This window comes from Mustela nigripes, chromosome 4 (genome assembly GCF_022355385.1).
Source record: "Mustela nigripes isolate SB6536 chromosome 4, MUSNIG.SB6536, whole genome shotgun sequence".
Lineage (NCBI taxonomy): Eukaryota > Metazoa > Chordata > Mammalia > Carnivora > Mustelidae > Mustela > Mustela nigripes.
In genome coordinates this window covers 166,030,264-166,053,283 of record NC_081560.1, presented here as the reverse complement: position 1 = coordinate 166,053,283, position 23,020 = coordinate 166,030,264, and the positions used below count along the sequence as shown (strand labels likewise).

At 52.3% G+C, this 23,020-nt stretch overlaps 2 protein-coding genes across 5 annotated transcripts; one reads left to right on the top strand and one right to left on the bottom strand.

Annotated features, from left to right (window-relative positions):
* Window positions 1-483: 483 nt before the first annotated feature.
* On the bottom strand, window positions 484-21,483 carry MFSD13A (major facilitator superfamily domain containing 13A). 4 transcript variants are annotated; one of them, XM_059398448.1, is made up of 9 exons: window positions 21,410-21,483; window positions 5,815-6,060; window positions 5,295-5,377; window positions 4,300-4,752; window positions 4,044-4,167; window positions 3,322-3,418; window positions 2,670-2,841; window positions 2,398-2,591; window positions 484-1,308 (listed from the first exon to the last, which is right to left on the bottom strand). In XM_059398448.1, the coding sequence occupies exons 2-9, from the start codon at window positions 5,980-5,982 to the stop codon at window positions 1,046-1,048; spliced, it is 1,554 nt and encodes a 517-aa protein (XP_059254431.1). In that variant the 5' UTR covers window positions 5,983-6,060; window positions 21,410-21,483; the 3' UTR covers window positions 484-1,045. The 4 variants fall into 4 exon arrangements, with proteins under 4 accessions (XP_059254431.1, XP_059254428.1, XP_059254429.1 ...); XM_059398445.1 differs by lacking the exon at window positions 21,410-21,483 and adding an exon at window positions 13,631-13,724; XM_059398446.1 differs by lacking the exon at window positions 21,410-21,483 and adding an exon at window positions 13,620-13,699.
* On the top strand, window positions 20,527-21,577 carry C4H10orf95 (chromosome 4 C10orf95 homolog). The gene is made up of 2 exons (XM_059398453.1): window positions 20,527-20,714; window positions 20,870-21,577. The coding sequence occupies exon 2, from the start codon at window positions 20,918-20,920 to the stop codon at window positions 21,575-21,577; it is 660 nt and encodes a 219-aa protein (XP_059254436.1). The 5' UTR covers window positions 20,527-20,714; window positions 20,870-20,917.
* The last annotated feature ends 1,443 nt before the right edge of the window (window positions 21,578-23,020 follow it).

Below are 23,020 nucleotides of genomic sequence, written 5' to 3'. Positions count from 1 at the left end.
CTGGCTCCGAACATCCTTAGGTTGAGAAACGCTGGCCTAGAGCACAGGTGTTCAATCCCAGCTGCACAGTAAAATCATGGAGTTTTCCAAAACCTTCCTTGCCTAGGCCATAGCCCAGAGCCCATGACATCAGAATCTTGGGGAACAGAATTCAAGACATTTTTGAAAGCTCCCAGTGACTCCAGGGTTGAAGACCTCAGTTTTGGAAGCAGCTGCTTTTCCTCACTCCCCATGCCTGACAGTGGTGTATGGGAAATGCACCAGGACATGACCACAGGCCTGCAAGTCCTTCTGCCCCCAGATGCTCATGCAGCTACCGGTCTGCACGCCCTCCCTGCTACCTCAGTGACTCTGATAAGGGTGTCCCCCTACCCCCACCAACTCATCTACAGAAAAATGTTCTCCGGGTGCTTTTCCTATTAAGAGGAATTCTGTTCCCAACCCCACCCACCCACCACTCCTGCACATAGCACAGACCTCAGGAACAGAAATGACTGACTTTAATCAGTCTGCGATGACATGAACTTCTTTGAGAGGTCAGATAGGGGTGGGGAAGCCCTGCAGCAGCTGGGGCACAATACTTCAGGCACAACTGAAGCAGAGAGGTCAGAGAAACCACTGGAAAGGTAGAGGGAGGGGGCGGTGGGACTCACAGAGTCCCCTGAGTGGTGAAAGTGGCTTCGGAGCCTACACAGCACCAGCCCCAGCCAGGTGGTTGGACAGGCCTCCATGCCCTACAGCAAACCCATGTGATCGCAGACAGCCCCTTCCCTTCTTGGTCTTCCTCTTCCTCCTGCCCCACGGCAGGGAAGCAGGTCCCTGAGCACATACAGCCCAGCTCTTGTCCAAGCTGGGCCAGACAGCCAAGCCAGAACTTAGACCTCAGTGATGCTCCTGGCTCAGCCTCAAAGGCTCCCATTCTGCCATCTGTCCTCCAGGCTGTGCCCCAGGGAGGCAGAGGAACAGGACAAGGTCCTGGCAAAAGTGGCTCCTGCCCAGGCCTGTGACAGCGTCCTCAGCAGGGTGGCCTTGCTGTGCCTGCATCTCACACCATCTTAACATCCAGGGTCTGGGCCCGTGATAGGTTCTGGCGCTGGGCTTTGACCATGTGCAGGCGTCTCCCGTGCAGTGTGAACTGGGACCAAGTGAACAGCTGCAGCAGGGCACAGGTGATGGGCACCAGCACCAGCAGGTAGAAGCAGCCCTGGCGGAGTGTCGGGGCCTGGGCTGGGGCCGGGGCCGGGGGCTCTGGCCAGGGCTGGGCACTCCCCACAGGGGTCAGTGGGGGCTGCTGGAAGAGATCATGACCTAGGATGAGAGAGCGTGCAGAAAGAACAGGATCAGCCCCGATCTCCTCCAAGGTCCCCAGTGCCACATCTCAAGTGACACACACGCATGCTAAACCACAACTCCCTTCTTCCCCCAAACTTGCCTTACCCTGCGCTTCCCTTCTGGGTGACTGGCACCATCATCCACCCCATAAGCACAAAGCCTTCCTCAATTCTTCAAAATGGAGTCCCCAGCAATTCTCACTCCCCAGCAGCCAGTCCTTCCCCTCCCCCCAATTCCAAAACACACCCCACACCCAGACACTTTCTTCCAGCAACCCTGGCACTGCCAGCTCCAAGCTTCCATGGCCTCGGCCACCGCCTCCCCATAGCCCATTCTCCATACTGCTGTCAGGGCGAACTTTAAAAAACAGACCAGACCATGTCACTGCCCTGCTAGACCATGTCACTACTGCCCTGGCAACAGTTTCTATTCACACTGAGAATCAACTCCAAACCCTGTACTGACAGACAGAGTTCCCTGCTGCCCAGCCTCGTCTCCAGCCACTCCTGATACTTTGGTCCTCTGTATTTGGCCCCCTCCCTGTCCGGGATTCACTGAGATCTTTCTAGACCCAATTCTTGTCATTCAGTCCACATCCTGGGTGTCATCTCCGCAAAGAGGCCTTCCTGGACCACACACTAAGTAGCTTCTCAGCCACACTGCCTATGTTGCCATCACTTTTCCCAATACCATCGCTCTTTTCTTGTTTGGCTCTTTGTCGCCAACCCCACCCGTCCTTCTAACCAGAATGTAAGTTCCAGGAAGGCAAAGACCACTGTTACCTCCCTAAAGGAACTTGGAGTCGCTCCTGGCAGAGAAAGTATTCTATACATGCTTGTTGAATGAATGAATGAATGAATGAATGAACTATTGAAACATGGGAAGTACTGGACATTCAGTTTCTCTCTCTACCTGGGCAGTGGTGGAGGAGGTGTGGACCAGGCACAGCTTGTTGGCCAGTTGCCATTCTCTCCCCATGACTGGACCCAGCTTGTCAGCTGCTGTGCCAGGTAAGCTCTGAACCCTGGAACCTCAAGAGCCCTGTGCCAGTCCCAAGGCCCTCACCTGTGTAGAAGCACAGCAGCCAGGTGCCCAGCAGTGGGGCAAAGGTCTGGCCCGGCTTGGTCACCAGGGCCACCATGCCAAAGAGAAGAGCTGAGGCCGCCTGCTTGCGGCGGTTCAGGACCAGGTCCTCATCCACCAGGTCAGTGACCACCAGGGTCAGCAGCTTACAGGTGCCCTCCGTGAAGACGCGGTTGCTGCCAACGAAGAAAGGGGGAGGCAAGGATGACCAGGTGGAGCGGAGGTGGAGGTGAGGGAGGGCGGCGCAGGCATACCTGGCAATGAAGAGGCAGAGGAGGCCGGGGCGGTCGGGGCCAGCCAACAGCATGAGCAGGCTCAGGCCCAGCTTGAGCAGGAAGAGCCCCCGCACCACGGCGTAGACGCCCCAGCGCCGGCACAAGGGCAGGAAGTAGAGGTTGTTGAGGTGGGGGGCCACGTAGGAGATGCCTGGACAGAAGGGCGCAGCCTTGTCAGGGGGCGCTGCCAGCGCACATGCCCGCCGCGGGCGTCAGAGCGGGCACGGACGGAAGCCTCCCGACATGCCGGGCTCTGCGCCACGAGCTTCACGTCCACTTATTTAATCCTCTCCACCCTTCAGGATCAGTCCTGTGATTGCCCCTGCCTCACAGATGGTAAGTGGAGGCCCAAAGAGACTAAAGAAAACACACCCAAGGACGCACAGTGAACATGCAGTCAAGACGCGCCCCCAAGCCTGTCAGCCGCGCTGTGAGGGGCGCCATCACCGAGACCACAGCGGCCACACCCTGCTCGCACCGCAACCGGCTCCCACCCCCTCCTCCCACAGCTGAGCGGGAGGCTGGAGGCAGCGCCAGGGACCCCGCCCCCCGCCCCTGCACCCCTGCGAGCTGCGCCTGCAGCTGGGCGGCAAGCTTCGGGCCTTCCAGCCTGCCTGCGGCACCCACTCACCCAACAGGAAGGAGCCCGTGGAGAGGGAGATGTGGTCTGACAACAGATGCTCCAGGAAGAGGGGGAAGAAGTTGCTGTTGAAGTGGCAGTGAAAGACCTGCAACCCAACGGCCCCTGTGAGGAGGCTGCTGGGCTGGAGGGGAGCTGGGAGCAGGCCGGAAGCCGACTGGGGAGCGCTGAGAGCAAGAGCAGGCTTTCAACCCATGTCCCTCCCCACGGAACATGCCAGAATAAAACCCAACACCAGATTCCTGTTGCTCATCTAATTTTGCTAAAAGGTAGAAGGAATGATTAAAACTGTCAAATTGAATGATTAAGTTTTTTTCTCTTTAATTGATAACACTTTTGTAAAACAATCTTGTTGGTATAAACACCATCTATTTCTGAATTTAGCTAGCTTACATGCTACAGGTGTTTCAGGCGCGGCATTTAGTGTTTTAAAAAGATTGTCACAGAGTTCCCCAGGGGCACCTCTTTCTCACAGCTTCCTTTTGCAGGTGAAGACACAGCTGCCCTGAGAGACAGACCTGCCTAAGGTCACACAGGGAGTGAGGACTTCTAATGGTCCTAGAATCCAGGCCTTTCAACGAACAGACCTGTGTCCCAGCTAACAAATCACCCAGCAGTGCTCACATGAGGCCCAGCTTTTAAGGCACCTGCTCCCCTGAGTGAGGCACATCCTGGCTGTCGGTGGGGGGTTGGGGGGGATGCTGCTCCCATACCTGCACCAGGTCCATGCCCACGAACCATAGGAAGTTCCGGTGACGTGCCAGCTGCTGGAGGTACTGGCCGAGAGTGATGCTGCCTGCATCCTGGCAGCCTGTGAGCAGCTCCTCTCCGCACAGGCTACAGGGCACAGGGGAGTCACCCATGGCCTGGGGCTGGGCCAGAGCCATCTGCCACCCCCAGGCAGCCGCCCATGCCCCAGGGGACTCTGTGTGCTGCAGGGAACCCAGGGCGCTGGGCCAGGCCACTCACCCGCCATCCGCAGCCAGGGCTGGGCACTCTGGCTGCCTGCCAGCTGCCTCAACCTGCCGCCTAAGCAGCTGTGTGGCCCCCACAAAGCCGAGCCCAGAGCCAGTGGCCAGTGCCACGCAGAAGGCGCGGAAGGAAGAGAAATCTTCCTTGTTCCAGAAGGCATAGGAGGCAAAGACAGAGAGGGAGCCAGCCGCACTGAAGAGGGAGCAGTAGAAGTTGAGGTGGGTACGGTCGTGCGCAGAGAGGGCCAGGTCAGCCAGCAAGGCATGATGATGCAGGTCCACGAGTGTCAGGAAGCCATCATAGAGGCATAGGCACAGCAAGAACTGCAGGCCAGCTGGGGCCCAGGGCACCCAGAATGCCAGGAATGAGAGTGCCAGCAGCGGCCCATGCCAGCCCAGGGCCCGCACCCGTGCCAGCACCACGGCCCTCGAGGAGAGCCCAGTGCCCGACCTGCCAAGGAGAGGAGGAAAGGTGGGAGTGGCTCTTACCAATTTGGCTAGCCCCAGTTCCCCCTCTGCCCAGGCCCCAAAGGGAGGACAGAGGCCCAGAGTATGAAACTCACACCAGAGTGAGCCCACTGAGCCCCCTGTCCTCAGCCTCTGACTTAGGAAGCAAAAGAGGTATACTTTCTCATCTGCTCTCTTGTGAGCCTGCCAGGGTTGATGGCCAAGGGGTGGTGGGATACCTATTTCTCAGGGTTTGGCTCAAGCAGGGATGGAGTCAAGATAATTGCCAGAAGCAGCAGAGAGGGTCTGCTGTACAGCTCCCAGTTCTGAGGACCTGACAAGCCAAGCTGGGGTAAATCTCTCCCCAGGTGAACAAGGCAACAGTTAGTCAAGGCCACTTCTCCCACTTGCCTGACCTTGGGAAGGGAGGGAGTTGGCCCAAAGCTGAAAATGCTCTCCCTTTCTCTCCCCACCCCAAACACAGGCACCCTTGGGGAGGGGTCGGGCGGGATAGGACCCGCTGTGAGCCATCCCCAGGACACAAACCGGGGCTGAGAGCTGAGGAAGTGACGGTCACTCAGCCAGCCGAAGAGGGGGTCGTTGAGGCTGTTCCAGAGGAGAAACACCGTCTGTGGGCAGAGGGGAGATGGGGCAGGTGGGCTCCAGGCAGCCTCTTCTCCAGAGTTTTCCCTACCCAGCCTGTTCGCCACCCCTCAAAGGTGAGCCCCGCTTTCCTGCCTGCAAACCTTTGCTCAGGGCAGTCCCTCTGCTAAAACCCACTCCACCAGCCACTGCCCCCATCAGACGCTCACCTACCCAGGGCAAATTTATCCAGCTGACAAGTTAACCTATGTGAATACATTTTGTCATATATGTGAATATTTAGAACCATGCCAGGCTCAGAGGACAGGGGCCAGGAGAAGGAGGAGTCAACACCTCCAGCTCCAGCTTTTCTTACTAGATCGCGGTGGGCAACCTGGCCTGCCCCATGCTCTGGACTGGGTGGGACCTAGCCCTGCGATCTGCCCAGCTCTGCGCCGCCCCCCCACCCCCAGTGCTGGCCTACCTCTCCAACCCAGAAGGCAGCTTTGTTGATCTTGTACACTGAGACAAAGGTGTCCACATAGTAAAGCAGGAACACATTGTGCAGGATAGAGATGAAGAGGGCCAGGGAGCCATAGACCACAGCAGTAGGAAGGCCCAGCATCCAGGCCTGGAGCCTGCCCAGCCCCATGGCTGCCAGCTTGGCGTCAGCTCCAGCAACACTGAGGAGTGCTCACATCCTTCAAGAGCAGTCTGGCCATCCTTGTCCCTGGGGGAGAAAGTTAGCTGCAGGGATCAGAGCCAGCTCTGCTCCTAACCCCAGACCTCTGAATCATTTAAAAACTCATTTCTGGGGGTGGCTGTGTGGCTCAGTCGGTTGAGCATCTGCCTTTGGCTTGGGTTATGATCTCAGGGTACTGGGATTGAGACTCCCGTCTAGCTCCCTGTTCAGTGGGAAGTCTGCTGTTTTTCCCTCCCCCTACACTCTACGACCACTGCCGCCCACCGCCCCAGCTCATGGAAATAAATAAAGTAATAAATCTTAAAGAAGAAAAAAAAAAACCCACAACCTCATTTCCACTGGGAGAAAGTTTGTACACAAAACAAAACTAGAGATTCATCAATAACATAACAACCGAAACAGTGCTAGTCTGGATACCACTATCTGAGTTAACCCAAGAAAACTGATAAAAGCGTGGGAAAAAAAGGCAGGCATCCAACAAGTTCGAAGCCAGGTCATGGGCTAGGACACTGTGCTCAGTATTTTCTTTCATCTACACTATCTTATCACAAAAACCTTAACAATCTGGACATGCCAGCTGTGAGTCTGGGCACACAATGCCCCTATAACCTCAGGCAAGCTACTTAACCTGGGCCTCAGTTTCCTCTTCTGTAAAAGGGAAAGAAGGATGATCATGCCTACTCTGCAGAGGAATATAAAGATCAAGGGAGGTAACTCAGGGAAAGTGCTTGATAAATGGATAGTGGTGGTGTCATGATTTATATTTATATAAATATAATGATATGTATTTATAAAATCCCTACAAAATTTATGGCACTCGTACAATGTGAAAAGAGAGCAATGCGAAGCTCAGAGATGTTAAGTAACTTGCCCAATGTCATACAGCAAAAAAGCAGGAGATTTTTCTGGTTCTAAAGTCTGCCACTTGACCTTCTAAATCAGGTTCCTATGCACTGCTGGGTAGAACAGAGAGTGTTGCTGTGATGTCAGGTTCCACAGGTATATAAGAGTGATAGAATCCACAACCGCTCACACACTTTGATTCTGGAAATCCCACCTCAAGAAATGAACCCCAAAGGAACATGTACACAGACATTCAAGGCAGCAATGGTAATAAACAGCAAAAAGTTGGACATGGCCCAACAATGCAATAAAGGGACTGGTTCAGCAAGGCAGATGCTCCCCAGAGAAGGCAAGCCCGTGGGCCACCTCAACACATAGATGAGAAATTCAAGAACCTGTTATGGGAAAAGAGTGAACAAAGCACAGTGGGGGTGCCTGGCTGCCAACTGGTCTGACTTGTACACAGAGGCTGGACAGACAAACAGAGGCTGGACAGACAAACATGAGAGGGAAGGAAATAAAAGTCAGATCTTTATTAGAGCAGGCCTTCTTAAACTGGAAAGTGCTTTCAAGTTATGTGGGCAATTCATCAGAATGCAGATTTTGACTCAGGAGGTCTGGGGAGGAATCAGCTTCTGCATTTCGAAAGGGGTGCCCAGGTGGCGACCACGGGGCCATGACCGCAGTTTAGGCAGTGAGGCATTGAATCTTTTTTTAGATTCAAAGCTTTCATCCTCTTTTCAGAAAAATAACCCTGTGTCTGACCCCCAGAGGGAAGCTTAGAGGATTTCCTTCTCTCCAGTTCCCCATTGTGAGTTAAATCATACCCCCCAAAAGAGATATGCTCAAACCCTAACCTCTAGCACCTGTAAGTGTGAGCTTATTTGGAACCAGGATCTGGGCAGATGTAACCAAGTTAAGATGAGATCATAGTGAATTTGGGTGGGCCCTTACAGGGACATGGAAATTTAGACACAGAGACAGACACATCCAGAAGGAAGGTGGCTATGTGAGGACAGAGGCAGAAAGTGGAACGATGTAGCTAGAAGCCAAGGAGTGCAAGGACTGCAGGCAACGACCAAAAGCTAGGAGGAAGCAAGGAAGGATTCTTCCCTAGAGCCTCCAGAGGGAGCGTGACCAGCTGGAGTTGTTTTGGACCCTGAGACAATACATTTTGGTTGTTTTAAGCTACCCAGTTTGTGGTAATCTGTTCCAGCAGCCCTAGGAAACTCACACATACCCTTGGGGGCTGTTCCTCTCTGAGTCCTTGTAACACCATGCCTGACCATGTGTGCGATCTACATGTTAGTGTATGCACGCATGCACACGCACATACAGATACACACAGCTGAAACTTCTGCTTCCCATCATAGTCAGGCCCTGGAGAGCCAACTTCAGCCCGTCTAACAGCAGTGACTCCCAGGACCTGTCCTTGCCCCATGACCCACGAAGGCTCCCACTCTGTGCCCACTCTTCTAGGGCCTCTGCCCAGCCCAGCCTTCCCTGGGTCTTCAAGCCACCCTCTCCTCTAGCCCCGCCTTTGTCCTTGGTAGTGCCCCTGCTGGAAGCAGCCTCCCCTCTCCCCATCCTTCGAGAGCCAGCACTGTGTCCAGACTCTCTCCAGCCCCTTACAGATGCCTCCTGCCACCGTACCACAGACTCTCCTGCCTGCCCCCATAACAACCTGACTGTGTGGTTTCTCAGGTCAGAGCCTGTCTCTCTGTCCTCCATCTCCTTCGGGGAGGGTGGACTGGACACGACCACTCTCTGATAGAAAAACAGGCCAAGTGGGGAGGAAAAGAAGGGAATCTCAGGGTCTCTCAGGCTCAATGGAAAATGAGGGCAATTGCTCAAGAGATCCAACCTGGTGCCCGTCTATGCCTAGTGCTGGGGAATGAGCAAAGGAGAAGTAGCTGGAGCAACCGGAAACTAGAAACCAGCCACTAAGTCTGTGAGAGACTCTCCCAGGCTACAGTGATCCTACCTTGCCGCAAAGCAGGACGATGGCCAGCTATGCCTCTTCCTGGAACCCTTGAGCCCCTGAAGGAACATTTGGTGGGAAGTACTTTTCCCCCCATAGCTTTATAGAGGTATAGCTGACACACAAGGATCAGCACATATGCAAAGTGTACGTCTGATCAGTTTTAACACATATATGTACCTGGAAAACCATCACAACAGTGGAGACCATGAACATACCCATCACCCTAGAAGTTTCCCTGGAACTTTCTAAGGAACGTAGTGGAAAGAAAACAGAATTAGGGGCCTCTTAAGTCCTGACTGCACCATTTACTACCTGTGTGACCTGGAGGAATTTGCTTAACCTCTCTATGTCTGTTTCTTGATCTGCAATATGGCACCAACCTTTCTAGGACTATTGTTAACAATCAAGGGGAAAGTACTCTCAAACACTTAGCACATGAGTGCAGTGGACAAACTTCAGAGATTACTGCTATGGAGCCTCTCAGACCTTCCAAACCCACTACACAAGGATGGGGTGAGTAATAATCTAAAGGTGTTTGGGGGGCTGCAAAGCTATCTGTTGCTATCCTTTTTAAAAAATATATATTTTATTTATTTATTTGACAGAGATCACAAGTAGGTAGAGAGAGAGGAGGAAGTAGGCTCCCCGCGGAGCAGAGAGCCCGATGTGGGGCTTGATCCAGGTCCCTGAGATCATGACCTGAGCCGAAGGCAGAGACTTTAACCCACTGAGCCACCCAGGCACCCCTGTTGCTATCCTTAACCTAGCTCACTTTCTCAGACTCCCCAGGGCCTTTCAGACCCCCACCCCTGCCTCACCTCCAAAGCCTTTGTCCAAAGGGAATGAAGCCTCCCAGGCCCCCAGCTGGATGACCAATGACCTACCCTGGAGGCTGGAGAAGGTGAGTCCTGGAGGCAAGTCCCCAGCCTCCACCAGCTGGCTCCCTGCACCCCTGCTGGGGTAACAGCAGAAAACCTCAGAGGTGGTGACATGGGAAGGGTGTTACTTTTGCCATCAGGAGAGGCTGGGCTTAAATTTCACCTGCACTTCCTACTAAGAATGTAACCTCAGGCAAGTCACTTAACCTGTCTGAGCCTCAGTTTCCTCACCTGTAGAATGGGAATAATAACGCCCATCCTTTAAAGGAAAGCAGGCAGGACTAAACTAATGCCCAGGAGCCCAGAGCACTGTTACACAGAAGATGTTCAGAAACTGGCTTTTTGGGGCGCCTGGGTGGCTCAGTGGGATAAGCCGCTGCCTTCGGCTCAGGTCATGATCTCAGGGTCCTGGGATCGAGTCCCACATCGGGCTCTCTGCTCAGCAGGGAGCCTGCTTCCTCCTCTCTCTCTGCCTGCCTCTCTGCCTGCTTGTGATCTCTGTCTGTCAAATAAATACATAAAATCTTTAAAAAAAAAAAAAAAAAGAAACTGGCTTTTTCTCGGGCTCACTCATAAAAGATCAGAGTAAGAGCAGGGGAATAGCCTGGTAATCCGGCCCCTTCCCACGGTAAGGGAATTCGAGAGAGAAGACAGGGCACACAAGGCTAAATCAAAAGAGGAGAGTCTACAAGTAGCAAGAACACATGCACAGTTCAGGAGAGCTAGATACAGGCCCCCACCACAGCCAGAGGCGGGGTGCGGGGGTGGGGAGCGGCAGGGGGGGGGTGCCAAAGCGACCTGTCCAGGTAAGCCTCTGCCCAGGAGAGGGTGCTGGGGGCGGAGTGTGGAGGGTCACTGCAGCCATTTTTCTTCTACATTCTGCTCCTCCCTCAGGAAATGCCTGCCCCTACTCATCCTCCTACCCTCAATAAGCCCCAGCAGAAAATAGCAACCCTGCCTCTCCAGGGGAGGAACAGCTTGGAACCCACACCAACCTAGTTGCATAACCTGGGTGAAATACCCTGTAAGCCAGCCAACTCCACCCCCACCTTGGCACCTGGCAGAAGAGCCTGGTGGAGGTCCCCAGAGCCCATGCTTGTGCTAGGATGGTCCCAGTTATGTGGTTTTGAGCCAGCATTTCCTTTCCCCTGACCCTTGGTCTCCTCATCTTTAATAAAGAGGGGATGTGGAGCGCCTGGGTGGCTCAGTGGGTTAAGCCGCTGCCTTCGGCTCGGGTCATGGCTCGGGTCATGATCTCGGGGTCCTGGGATCGAGTCCCGCATCGGGCTCTCTGCTTGGCAGGGAGCCTGCTTCCCTCTCTCCCTCTCTGCCTGCCTCTCTGCCTACTTGTGATTTCTCTCTGTCAAATAAATAAATAAAATCTTTAAAAAATAAATAAATAAAGAGGGGATGTTGCCAACCTTTTGGATTGCTGTGGGGCTGAAACAAAAGGTACACAAAGCACCAAGCACAGTCCCTGCCACATAGGAGATCCTCGATAAGCAGTAGCTACTGTTATTCTTTTTCCTGTCTCTGGAGTTTGGTTTCATGACCTTTAAAGGGTTTCAGTCAGTGTTCCCTTCTGTCAAATCCACGACTGAAGTGGTCTCTCCAGCACCCAACATGGACAGACACCTCTCGCTGCCTGGTACATCCTGACATCCCTCATATTCTCTTTTAAATGCCACCTCCACACCTTTGTTCATGCTGTCCCCTCCATCTAAAACACCCTAGATGTAGCTACATATCATTTCTTAGGCATCTGGGTAGGCCTGGCTTTTACCTCCATCATCAAGAATCCTTACAACTCTTGTTACTACTTCCATCTCATTTTATAAACAAAGAAACCAAGGCTCTAAAGATCAAATAAATCACAGAGCTATTAGGGGCTGGGGCAGATTCAAAACTGGTGTTTTTGACTAAAAAACCTCAGCATTTCTCATGTCACTATGCCCAACCCCACCACCATCTTATCAAATCCTGCTGATTCAAGGCCTATTTCAGTGGCACAAGACTTCTTGAGTACACCCAGGCAGGTGTTCTCTCCCATTTCAGGTCCCCTGGCTCCTTGATCAGGATCCAAATGCCTCCCTTAGCCCTCCTCCAGCACCCAAGCTCTGTAAGAGCAGCACCAGGTCAGACCCCAGTTTTCTACTCCCTGCTTCCACCAGGCTCCTTCAGCACACAGTAGGTGCTCAGTTAATGCCTGCTGAGTCAGTGTGCCCCTAAAAGGCCAACATGGGTATCCCCAGAACTAGGGAGAAGCAGCAGCCCTAGGATTGCCACCCCCAAATCCCACTGTGCCCCTCAGCTCTGCTTGGCTGTGAGAGTCAGAAAGAGGCAACCAGGGGAACCTTGATGTGCCCTGCTGAATACAACACATATAGCAAGGCAACAGGTGCACAAAGAGGAAGAGTGATGACAAAAAGTTACATTTATTAACCTTGTACCATGTGCTAAGGAAAGCAGATACAGTATGGAAAGAGAGCTCAGGGCAAGGAGGTAGAGAGACACCAGATCAGAAAGGGTTTTGTAAATCACACATAAGATTCTGTCCTGAGGACAACGGAAGGGGGGCACTGGGCAGTTGCTGAGGTGACAGAACCAGATCTGTTTGGAAGGAGTCCCCTGGCATAAAAACTCTCTCTTGACCCATCAGGCTTCTGGAAGATAAAGAACTAGAAAGGATGGGAACAGTAGCATCTCCTTGATTTCTGAACCAACCGATAGTGGCTGGGAGCTGGTGGATTTGGTGGAGGAAACCAAGAATGCCAGACTGGGCCCCTAGGGTGAGGGGCATCAGGAGGGTGGGTGTTGATTCCCTTCAAAAGGACTAATGACTGTATGTGAAGCAGTATAGTGTAAAGGGGGGAAAGCTACTAATAAGCATAATTTGGAGTTGCGAGCCCTGAGTCAAGTCTGAACATCATCACTACTAACTAGCCGTCTGAGTTTATTCCTACATCTATGAGGCAGGAGAAAATAATTCCATTCTCTACCTGTCCTCAGGAGTATCAAATGAAATTGAAAGGTGTAACACCCTGCACAAATATTAGGTGTGTCCTTTTCTCAACAAGCGGCTGACCTCTCAATTGTCTGCTGCCTCTCCTGTTTCACACCCGCCTTGCCCGTCCCCCTGCCCAGCCTCCCTCCCCACAGCAGAGTCCAGTCCTGGCAGGAGGGCCTCCCCTGGCAAGGGGGTGTGGGGTGGGGGTGGCACCCTCCATTCCAAATACTAATAGGTCTATCCTCCTCACGCTGGAAATGAAATTTCGCCTCACTGGGGGGTGGGACCCTCCTCCTCTCCCAGGGCACTGGAGGGTCAGCGACTTCACCCTGGGACCACCAGCCCCTCCCAAGCCACCAAGGAGTCTGGGGCTAACCCAGGGGCTCTTTACGCAACAACTGGCGCTGAAACATGTGGTTCTCCAGCCTCTCTGTACGTTAAAATCACCTGAGGAGTTGCTCAATACCAAGGCCCCGGCCTCACCCCTGACCAATTAATCGGAATTTTCAGGGATGGGGCCCAGCGTCAGTGTTCTTTTAAATCTCCCCAAGTGGTTCTACTAGGCCACCAGGGGTAAGGGCCACTGTGTTCATGAAATGGATCCCGGCCCGAGGCATCCCGCGACCCCAGACCCCCGAGGAGCCCTTTTTCAAGGATTCCACCCTTGAGCCCAAGTTTCTCCCATCCTGCCCCAAGGGCTCTCCCAACCCACAACCTGATCACCTCAGGGACACCCCCACCCCGCGCGCGCGCCTCGGCAGACAGCCCCTAGGACTCCCAGAGCAGACAGCATTCCTGTCCCCGTGGGTCCGTCCTTTGCGTCTGACTGGCCCCCAGTCCGGCCCGCTCCTGTCCCCGCGCCCGGGCGGCGTACCAGCCCCTCACCAATATCGCGGCAGGCGAAGCCTAATCCTGCGGCTGCCTGGAGCCAGGTGCGAGTCAGTGCGCCTGCGCGCGCCCGGCCGGCAGCTTCCCCAGCCTCTCCCCCCGCCCCCTGCCGGCGATTGGCTCCACGCGGCTCCCGGGACCGCGCCCCGGCAGGTGCCCGCGCCCAAGGCTGCCGCAGCCATATTTGTCACGGGCGCGTGCCCGTGGGGACCGAGAAGAAAACGTTGATGCTGGCAAGAAGAGAGCAGATGGCCTGGATTCCTGACGGTTCACCCCCCCTTCACCTCTATAGTTGCTTAAAGTCCATTTCACTTAAAATCAACAAGGCTTTTCTGAGTGCTCCCCTCTCTCTCCCTGTCCTTCCTTAGTATTAATTCGCAGAGTGAAGAGAGCACAGCACCTTCTTACGAGCCATGTGGTCTGACTAGATGCACAGCTAGGCGGATGAAAGGACGACAGTGGCGCAACCTGGGACTCCCTGATGCTGGAATGTGAGCCCCTCGAGAGTGGACAGCCCCAGCTTAATGTGGAGGCGCTGGGGCTCAGGCCACAGGCGCCGGTCCCAGGAGAGCTACCATGCAACCCAACCTCCTCGAGTTAAAAATAAGAATAATAAAGTAAAAGGAGTATCGAGCTCTCGCTGTGTGCCCTGTACTGTGTTAAGCACTCTGCATCCATTAACTTGTAGTCCTCACACCATCCCTAGGAGGCCGGTGCTATTATCCCCATTTTACAGAGGAGGAAACAGGTTCAGAGAGATTCAATGACTTTCCTACAAGCAAGAGGCCCAGCTAGAACCAAGCTCTCCTGACTCTCAGAACAGGAGTCTTTCCTCTTCCTACCCCTGCCAAGGGCCTCAAAGTCAAGTTTTATTTTGCTTAATCCAGTCTGGTGAGGATATCCCATGTCTTTTCACAATAGGCCTGTAAGCCTGGTTAGTTTTCCAGGCAACCAAACAGCACACACTTCAGACCTCCTGTTTTCTAACCCTGGGTTATGGGGCAATGAGTATGGGCTTTAGCTTCCCAGGACCTGGGGCCTGGTCCCCTAGTTCCACTTCTTTGTTAAGGGAACTTCCTTTTATGAGCCTCTGTTTTATGCCTTAGAAGGATTTTGTAGGCATTAGTTAAGAAATGGGAGTGTTAAGAATTTTGCCAGCTTTTGGTCATTATGTTTTTGTTGATGGTTGTCAACAGGAAAATCATCCTCTTCCTCCTGCCTGACAACTTGGCAAAGGGCCCACCTACAGCAAATGGTCCAACACTAGAGCCCTCATAAGCAGGGATTGGAGACTGTCCAACCAGTTCCTGTGGTGCCCCAGCAGTCCTGTGAACTTTGCTCCCAGCATCCACCACTTTTCTCCCCATCTTTTTCACCATCATTTCTCCCCAATCCTGCCCCCTCAGACCCTCTTCTTACCTCCTATGTCCCCCTGAAGCCACATTCAGACCTTGCCCCTTCAGACCCTCCTCTTCTTACCTCCTATATCCCCCTGAAGCCACATCATTTCTCTTCTGGACTTCAACCAATTTCTGGAACCCCTCCTGCTCCAGAAAACCCTCATGACTAAAAGGAAGTTGACCATTATTCCCCCATCCCAACCCGTTATTCCCATCTATGTTTTCCTGGCTGAGAATATAAGGCTGGAAACCCAGCATTCAGCATGTTGTCTGGCACACGAGGACCTCCATAAATTGAGTAAAGGAGTTCCCCTGCCTTTCCATTTCTGACCAGCATGTGCCTTTGTTGCAAAACAACCCTGACTCTTTACTTGGCCCTCCAGTCCAGTGGGAAAACAGGGGAACAGAAAGGGCTGCGAAGGAGCCAGAAATGAATGTAATCCATTGGGAAAACTTTGCCCCCTATGTTGCACTTGATGTCTCATGGTTACACTGAAGCTCCTCACCCCCCTGATTTTTTCTTTTTTAAAGATTTTATTTATCTATCTTTCTATTTATTTGATAGAGAGATAGCATGAGAGAGCACAAACGGGGAGCAGCAGAGGAAGAGAGAGAAGCAGCTCCCTTCCAAACAAGGAGTCCAAAGAGGGGCTCAATCCCAAGGACTCTGGGATCATGACCTGAGGCCAAGGCAAACATTCAACCAACTAAGCCACCCAGACGCCCCCTCATTCCTCTAATTTTATAGACAACGTAGCAATGTAATGGTGTTTGTACCAGCACCAGGACTGGGTCTTGATTATCTCCAATCTTCCTTCCTGATTGCCAGCCACAGAGCTAACTGGGAAGGGACCTAAGATGCAACTGGGGCATATCATCTGCCTGACTTCTTGAGTCATATCAGAGTCCCTAGATTGTGGGACAAATAGATACATAAACAGTCTTTCTCCTCGAAATTCTCTCCTCCCTCGGCTTCTGACCTCTCTGATCTAGGTTCCATCATGTTCTCCTCCTATTAAACAACTCCTCCTCAGTTCCCAGGGCACGTTTTTTCCCAGGGGCTTTCTAAAATCAAAGGACAGGTCCCCCAAGTTTCCATTCTCTTTTTTTTAAAGATTTTATTTATTTGAGGAGTGGCTCAGTCCTTTGGTGTTGTGATCCCGGAGTCCTGTGATAGAGCCCCACATTGGGCTCCCTGCAGGATGGGAGGCCTGCTTCTCCCTCTCCTACTCCCCCTGCTTGTGTTCTCTCTCTTATTGTGTCCCTTTCAGTCAAATAAATAAAATCTTTTTTAAAATAAATTTTATTTGAGAGAGAGAGAGAAAGCACGAGGTTGGGGGGGGTGGAGCAGAGGGTTGGGGAGAAGCAGACTCCCCACTGAGCAGGGAGCTGGATGAACAGATGGACAGATGGATGTGGGGCTTGATCCTGGGACTCCAGGATCATGACCTGAACTGAAGGCAGATGCTACCAACTGAGCCACCCAGGCACCACCCTGCAAGTTTCCATTTTCAAAACTCTTCTCATTTATTCACTCAAACTTGTCAGGTCATGGGCTATCTGGGGTAAAAGGGACTTCGAACACAAGACTGCTGCCTTTAAAAGGTGTTAAGTGGAACCCAACAAAGTGGCAGCCATGACAACGTAGTGAGGTGCGGGTCAGGTCAGGTAGCAGCTGTTTCAGTCCTTCACCTACTACTTTTCACTTCATGACTACCCCACCTCCCATCTCCAGCCTGAATATAAAACCACCTGCCCGACAGTTCCCCGAACAAACTCCCTGACTGCACCATTTCCTCAACTTCCAATCACCCGCAAGAGGTTTTTTTGTTTTTTGTTTTTATTCTCCAGGCTTGCCTTGACTACCCACCCAGGCAACTAAGCCAAACCTCTAATCTACTCACTCCACCCAGGCAGTTATATGGGGTCAATTCTTGGTGTATCTGCTCCCATCTCTTTTCCATTCCCAGCTCCTGCTTTGGTTGTCAGTTTTCCTGGGCTCATGTGAGAACCTCCTCCAAGACTAGCTTCCAGTCTCTCTCACCAATCTATCCTCTACTTTGCCAACAGGAGAGCCTCTGATCATGGGGTTCGCAAATCAAAAACTACTCAGGTTGCTGCATTTTGAAATTTTTCATGAACTGCTGGGGAAAACATTCAGGGTGTAGTGGAGATGCAAACAACAGAAGACTCCACCCCACAGTGTGATAACCCAAACTTTTAATTTTCTGAGGACGCAGGTGATGGTGCTTTGTAATTAAAAACAGAAATTTATTTCATTGTCTTCTGTAGTTAAATTTATATGAAGTAAACACAACTGGTGTGTGAAAAGAAAAAAGACTCCATTCAAACCAGATTAAGAAAGAAAGGAATTTATGGGGTGGGGTGGGGAGGAAGCATTGGAGGAAGGTAGTCAAAAGGTAAAGTTCCAGAACTACTAGGTATGTAATACATATGATGATTATGAGTATCTGAAAGTTGTTAAGTAGACCCTAAGAGTTCTCATCACATGGGAAAAATTTTTATGTGTAAGATAATGGATATTAACAAAACTTAATGTGTTAATCATTTCATCATATACTTAAGTAAAATCATTTGCTGTATACCTTAGACCTATACAATCGTGTATGTCAATTATATCTCAATAAAATTGGACATTTAAATGATGTCAGCAGGACTTAATTTCTCTTTCTGTCCCTTGGTTCCACTTCTTCTGTGTCTCCATGCTCCTATAGGCCTTCACCTCTCCACCCAGACTGTATTCTTTCAGATTTCTGTCCAGGGGAAAGAATGCACTTCCCTCCATGCCAAGAAAACAAAGTCCTGGGCCTGGCTCCCACTGACCAGTTGAGTCACCTGGCTACTCTCAACCAATCCTTACGGCCAGAGGGATTGCAGTGCAATTGATCTAGCCATAAATCACCCATAACTTTAAGGACAGAGTATGGCCAACTCCCCCAGAACCACTTCATTGAGTACATAAGGTATGGGACCCCCCAAATCTAGAAACTGTTACTACAATCAGGATGAATGTTGAGAAACTCACAGTTTGGTCCTTATTTTTCCCATTTTACCTGAACCAACCCCCGACCAGCAGAGGTCTTCAGCAAGCATATAGGGACCGATTATTAAAGTACAGGCTTCTCGGGACACCTGGGTGTCTCAGTTGGTTAAGTGGCTGCCTTCGGCTCAGGTCATGATCCCAGCGTCCTGGGATCGAGTCCCATGTCGGGCTCCTTGCTCAGCAGGGAGCCTGCTTCTCCCTCTGCCTGCCATCTGTCTGCCTGTACTCTCTCTCTCTCTGACAAATAAATAAAATCTTAAAAACAAACAAACAAACAAACGAACAAACAAAACACAGGCTTCTCACCCTCCCAGCCTCCAACTTGAGCTTGTTCTCACACGCTCCCCACCTCCCACCCAGGTGTGACCAGATCCCCGTGTGGGAGGAAGAGGAGAAAGGGGCCAGTTCCACAGGGCCCACGATTGAGCTCCAGGCCTGGGTGAGGTGAGTCTATAGGCAGTCTTGGACATTCCTCAAGTGCTGAGATTTGGAGAAGACAAAGTTATAAACAGGAAGGGGGAGGAATATTAATTTCCTATTGGCACTGTAACAAATTACCAAAATCCTAGCTACTTAAAACAATACAAATTAATTATCTTACAGTTTTGGTGGTTAGAAGTCTGCCTCATTAACTAAAATCAGGGTGCTGACAGAACTGCGTTCCTTTCTGAAGGTTCTAGGGAAGAATCCATTTCCTTGTGTTTTTCAGCTTCCAAAGGCTGCCAGCATTCCTTAGCTTATGAGCCCCTTTCATCTTCGAAGCCAGCAACAGCTGGTTCACTCTCATATGATATCACTCTGACTCTTCTGCCTCCCTCTTCCACATTTAAGGACACCTGTAATTACACTGGATCTATCCAGATAATCCAAGATAATCTCATTTTGGACAGCTAATTCACAACCTTAATACTATCTACAACCTCAATTCCCCCTTGCATGTAAGGTAACATATTTGCAGGTTGGCAGGGATTAGGTTGTGGACATCTTGGGGGTGGACACCTCCCCCAACAAAGACCACTTTGTCCTGAGACTAGTTCCTGGAGTGCACAGAGGGTGAGGCTCCCTCTTGGAGCTCTGGGGTAGGGAGTGTCAGGTAGATACCCAATTCCAGTATCTATCTTCACCAGGCCAATGGCCCAAGACTTGAGAGAGCAGCTCAGCCAGGAATATAAAAGTGTGACATCATCAAGGCGAGTGCAGAACTTCCCAGAGGGTAGCTGGCCTTTGAGGGGCAACTGAAAACGTAAGAGGAGGGGGTTACTGGTGGTTCCTGAGTCAAGATAAGAGGAAGAAGGAAAGTATGATGGTCCAGCAGCCCAGCACCTGGGAGATGGTATCAGTTTTAAGTATCCAGTAACTACCACCCGGGCTTGCAGCCAGAATGGGCTGGAGCTTAGACAGGGCTTCACCCAAGAAAGGGCTTCACACCAGAAAGATTGCTGGCTTCACCCAAGCAGGGTGGGCTTTGGCCTTAGTTGGACTGGGTTCAAATCCCATTGTGCTACCTAGACTGTGTAAACCTGGGAAAAGTGGCCTGACTTCTCTGAGCCTCTGGTTCCTTATCAATTAGATGAAAATGATGTCACCATGTTCATCACATGGCTATTAATTAGTTCTTGGGGCGCCTGGGTGGCTCAGCTGTTAGGCATCTGCCTTTGGCTCAGGTCATGATCCTGGGGTCCAAGGATCAAGCCCTGCATTAGGTTCCCTGCTCCGCTTCTCCCTCCCCCACTCCCCTTGCCTGTTTCCCTCTCTAGCTGTCAAATAAATAAATAAATTTAATTAACTAATTAAATAAAAAGAATTAGTCCTTATGTAACATTCTAGAGGGGGAGAATTGGACACAGAGTGAAAGAAGTCCCAGCATGGATTGGCTATTAAGCTAATTACCAATCACGAATCTTGAGATAAGGTTGAATTTTGTTCTTACCATAACTAGCTGTGTGAGTTTGGGCTAGATACTTAACCCGCATAACCTACAACACTGGGAGTGTTTTCTAGTCACATAATACATTTACTGTATACCAAATCTGAGGTAAGCAGCTTTCTCCTACATTAAGTGGGGGAAAATTTTAGTACCTCCTTCCTAGGGCTGATGTAAACCTAAAGTTAGATGCTCATAAACAACATCATTCAGTGCCTGGTGTAGGAGCTTCACTCAAATGTTAGGATAATTCAACCCATTTGGAAGGGCTGGGAGCATGGGGTGTGGGGAACAGGTGGCTAACTGATTGGAAAGGGCACCAAGACAGCCTCAGTGATGTAGGAGTGGGGGCATCCCTGAGCACAAGCCTCACCTTCTGGGTCAGGCAGTGACCCAGTGTAGATACAGGTTGGCTGGCTTCTGGCCAGCAAAATGTGTTTCCCTTTGCCTGGAAACCAGGAGGTGTGGCGGAGGCAGGGCATGAAGGGTAACAGAGCCACTAAACAGTGGTGAAGTGGAGCCTGCTCTGGACTTCTCTGGCTCCCCCAAAGGCTGGGGACCAGCTACCCCTGGGCTGAAGGAAACGAGTGAGGAACCACCTGGGAAGAACACTTCAGGACTGAAGGCTTGAAAAGGCCTTGGGTCCTACGGCCTACTGAGAGCCTGGGTTTCGTCCCAGCCCTGGGACAAGAGGTGAGATGGAAGCTGAATGCCTTAGGAAGAGTTCCCCTCAAACCATCAGGTGCTGCACATGGGCTCCTGCTGTGAACCAGAGCCCTGGGTTACTAAGCCCCAGGGATGGGTGGTGGAGACAAAACAAAGAGTATCCATACACACTCCCACCCTAGGTATGGACCATGCTGCAGTAAAAATGCCCGCCGCTTGAGCTTCAGACCATGTATTCGTACAGCTGCCTGGCATCCAAGGAGGGCGCCTGGCCTCCGCTGCAGCCCCTCACCTACACCTACCTGCCCAGCCCTCTGCTGCTGCCCCCCATCCACGCCCATAGCTTCTACAGCTGGCCCCCAAGCCTGAGCACAGGCGAGTGGCCGGCTCCGCGGGAATACCACTGCTTCCACCGCCCAGGCGCGCCCCTGGCGGCCGCGCTGCCCTCGTGGGCCTTCCAGCAGGCCTACGCCGCAGCCCTGCTCCCGCCTTTCCCGGCGCCCGGCTACCTGGGGCCATCTCTACAAGGGCCCGCGGGGGAGGAGACGGCGGCTGCCCCGCGCTGGGCACAGTGGCCCGAAGGCGGCAGCCTGCAGGCGGAACTGCGTTGGGGCCGCGTGGAGCGCGCGCTGGGCCCGCGCCTAGAATTGCCGGACGTGGTGCGCCGGGAACTCCGGCGCGTGTACGGCACGTACCCGCGCACCGACGTGCGCGTCACCTACCGCGGCGGCGAGTTCCTGCTTCAGGCCACGCCGCGCGTCCCCGAGCCCGAGTACCGTGTGCAGAGGCGCGTGCTGCGGCCGCCCGCCAGCAGCGGCAGCGCCGACAGCAGCCCGGCCGCGGAAGTGGCAGAACGTGGACGCGGGAGGAAGAGGAAAGGCCGGAGCTGAGGACGCCGCAGGGCCCGGCGGCCGGCCCGGTGAGCACGCGCGTGCCTCTCCTTCCCTTCGCCCGCCGGTGCCGGTCCGCTGCGAGGGACACCTCCGCGGTGCGCTGGCGCTGGGTGCACTTCGCTTTTTGCCTTTTTGTTTTTCTTCTTCTTCTATTTTTTTTTTAACCAAGACTGCACGCCGCCCACCTGCTGCACTTCCCTGATTTCTCTCACGATATTGCTGGATAGCGGGGGAAGGGCGAGAAGAGATCAAGAACATCTCGGGGTGGATGTCCTGTTTCTCTTCCTTCCATCCGGACTTGGGAAACCTGGTTGTGGGGCGGAAGAAGGGCGCGGACCCTGTGTTTCGTTTCTCCTTCCTCCTCCCTATTTTAGAATCCTGCCCTGCGCCAGGCCCCCACTTTCCCTTTCCCCCTCCTCCGCCTAACACAGCTCCCCGAATTGCCTAAGTTCCTGCCCAAGCTGAGGGCCCACCTATCCGCAGGTTGTAGTGAAAAGTAAATAAATGAATGAAGTTAAGTGCATGCTGCGAGATCACTTTTCTGTTTGGGGTGGGTGGGGGTGTTCCTCATCTCGCTAATGTGAGGCTTACTCCCCTGCTTCGGGAAGAGCCGGTGTGCCTCCCCACAGCAGGGCTGAGCTCCCTGCTTCGCAGAGTGTAGGACCATAGGCTTTCTAGGCCCTGCGGCCCACTACTTGCCCTGACCCACCACCCTGGGAGAGATTCTGCGGGCATAAGCTCTTTTGTTGAAGCCTGGGTGGTAGACGTGGCTGGGGAAGGAATGGCTAAGACATAGACTTAGGGCTGCTACTGACATTTTCTAGTCGTGTAACTGGGCTTGCTGAGCCTCAGTTTCTTCATCTGTAAAAATCAACCCACCCTACCCGGAAAATTCACTGGGTTGAAATTTAAGATGAATGTCACTTCTTGTCTCCTAATTCTTTTTTTTTCTTTTTTAAGATTTTATTTACTTATTTGTCAGAGAGAGAGAGCACAAGCAGGCAGAGTGGCAGGCAGAGACAGAGAGAAACAGGCTCCCCACTCAGCAAGGACCCTCATGTGGGACTTGAACCCAGGACCCTGGGATCATGACCTGAAGGCAGCCGCTTAACCAACTGAGCCACCCATGTGTCCCTTGTCTCCTAATTCTTACTAACAGTCTTTAACAGGCTGAATTTGCAGTATTCCAGGAGTTAGCTGGAGGGTTAGGTCACTAATCCAATTTTAAGATTGGGTCTGGCAGAACTCCAAATCTGATGCCCAGGCTCCAAATGTGGCTCCTTATGGAATTGCTTTTACTGAATTTCCATTTGTTGGATAGCCAACAGCTGCCTGGGTATGCAGGTATGTTATTGAAGTCGTACACCACTTGACTGAATACTGCTATATTTATGAACCTCATGGAAGGGTTCTTAAGCCTCACCATTTGGGAGGACTTGT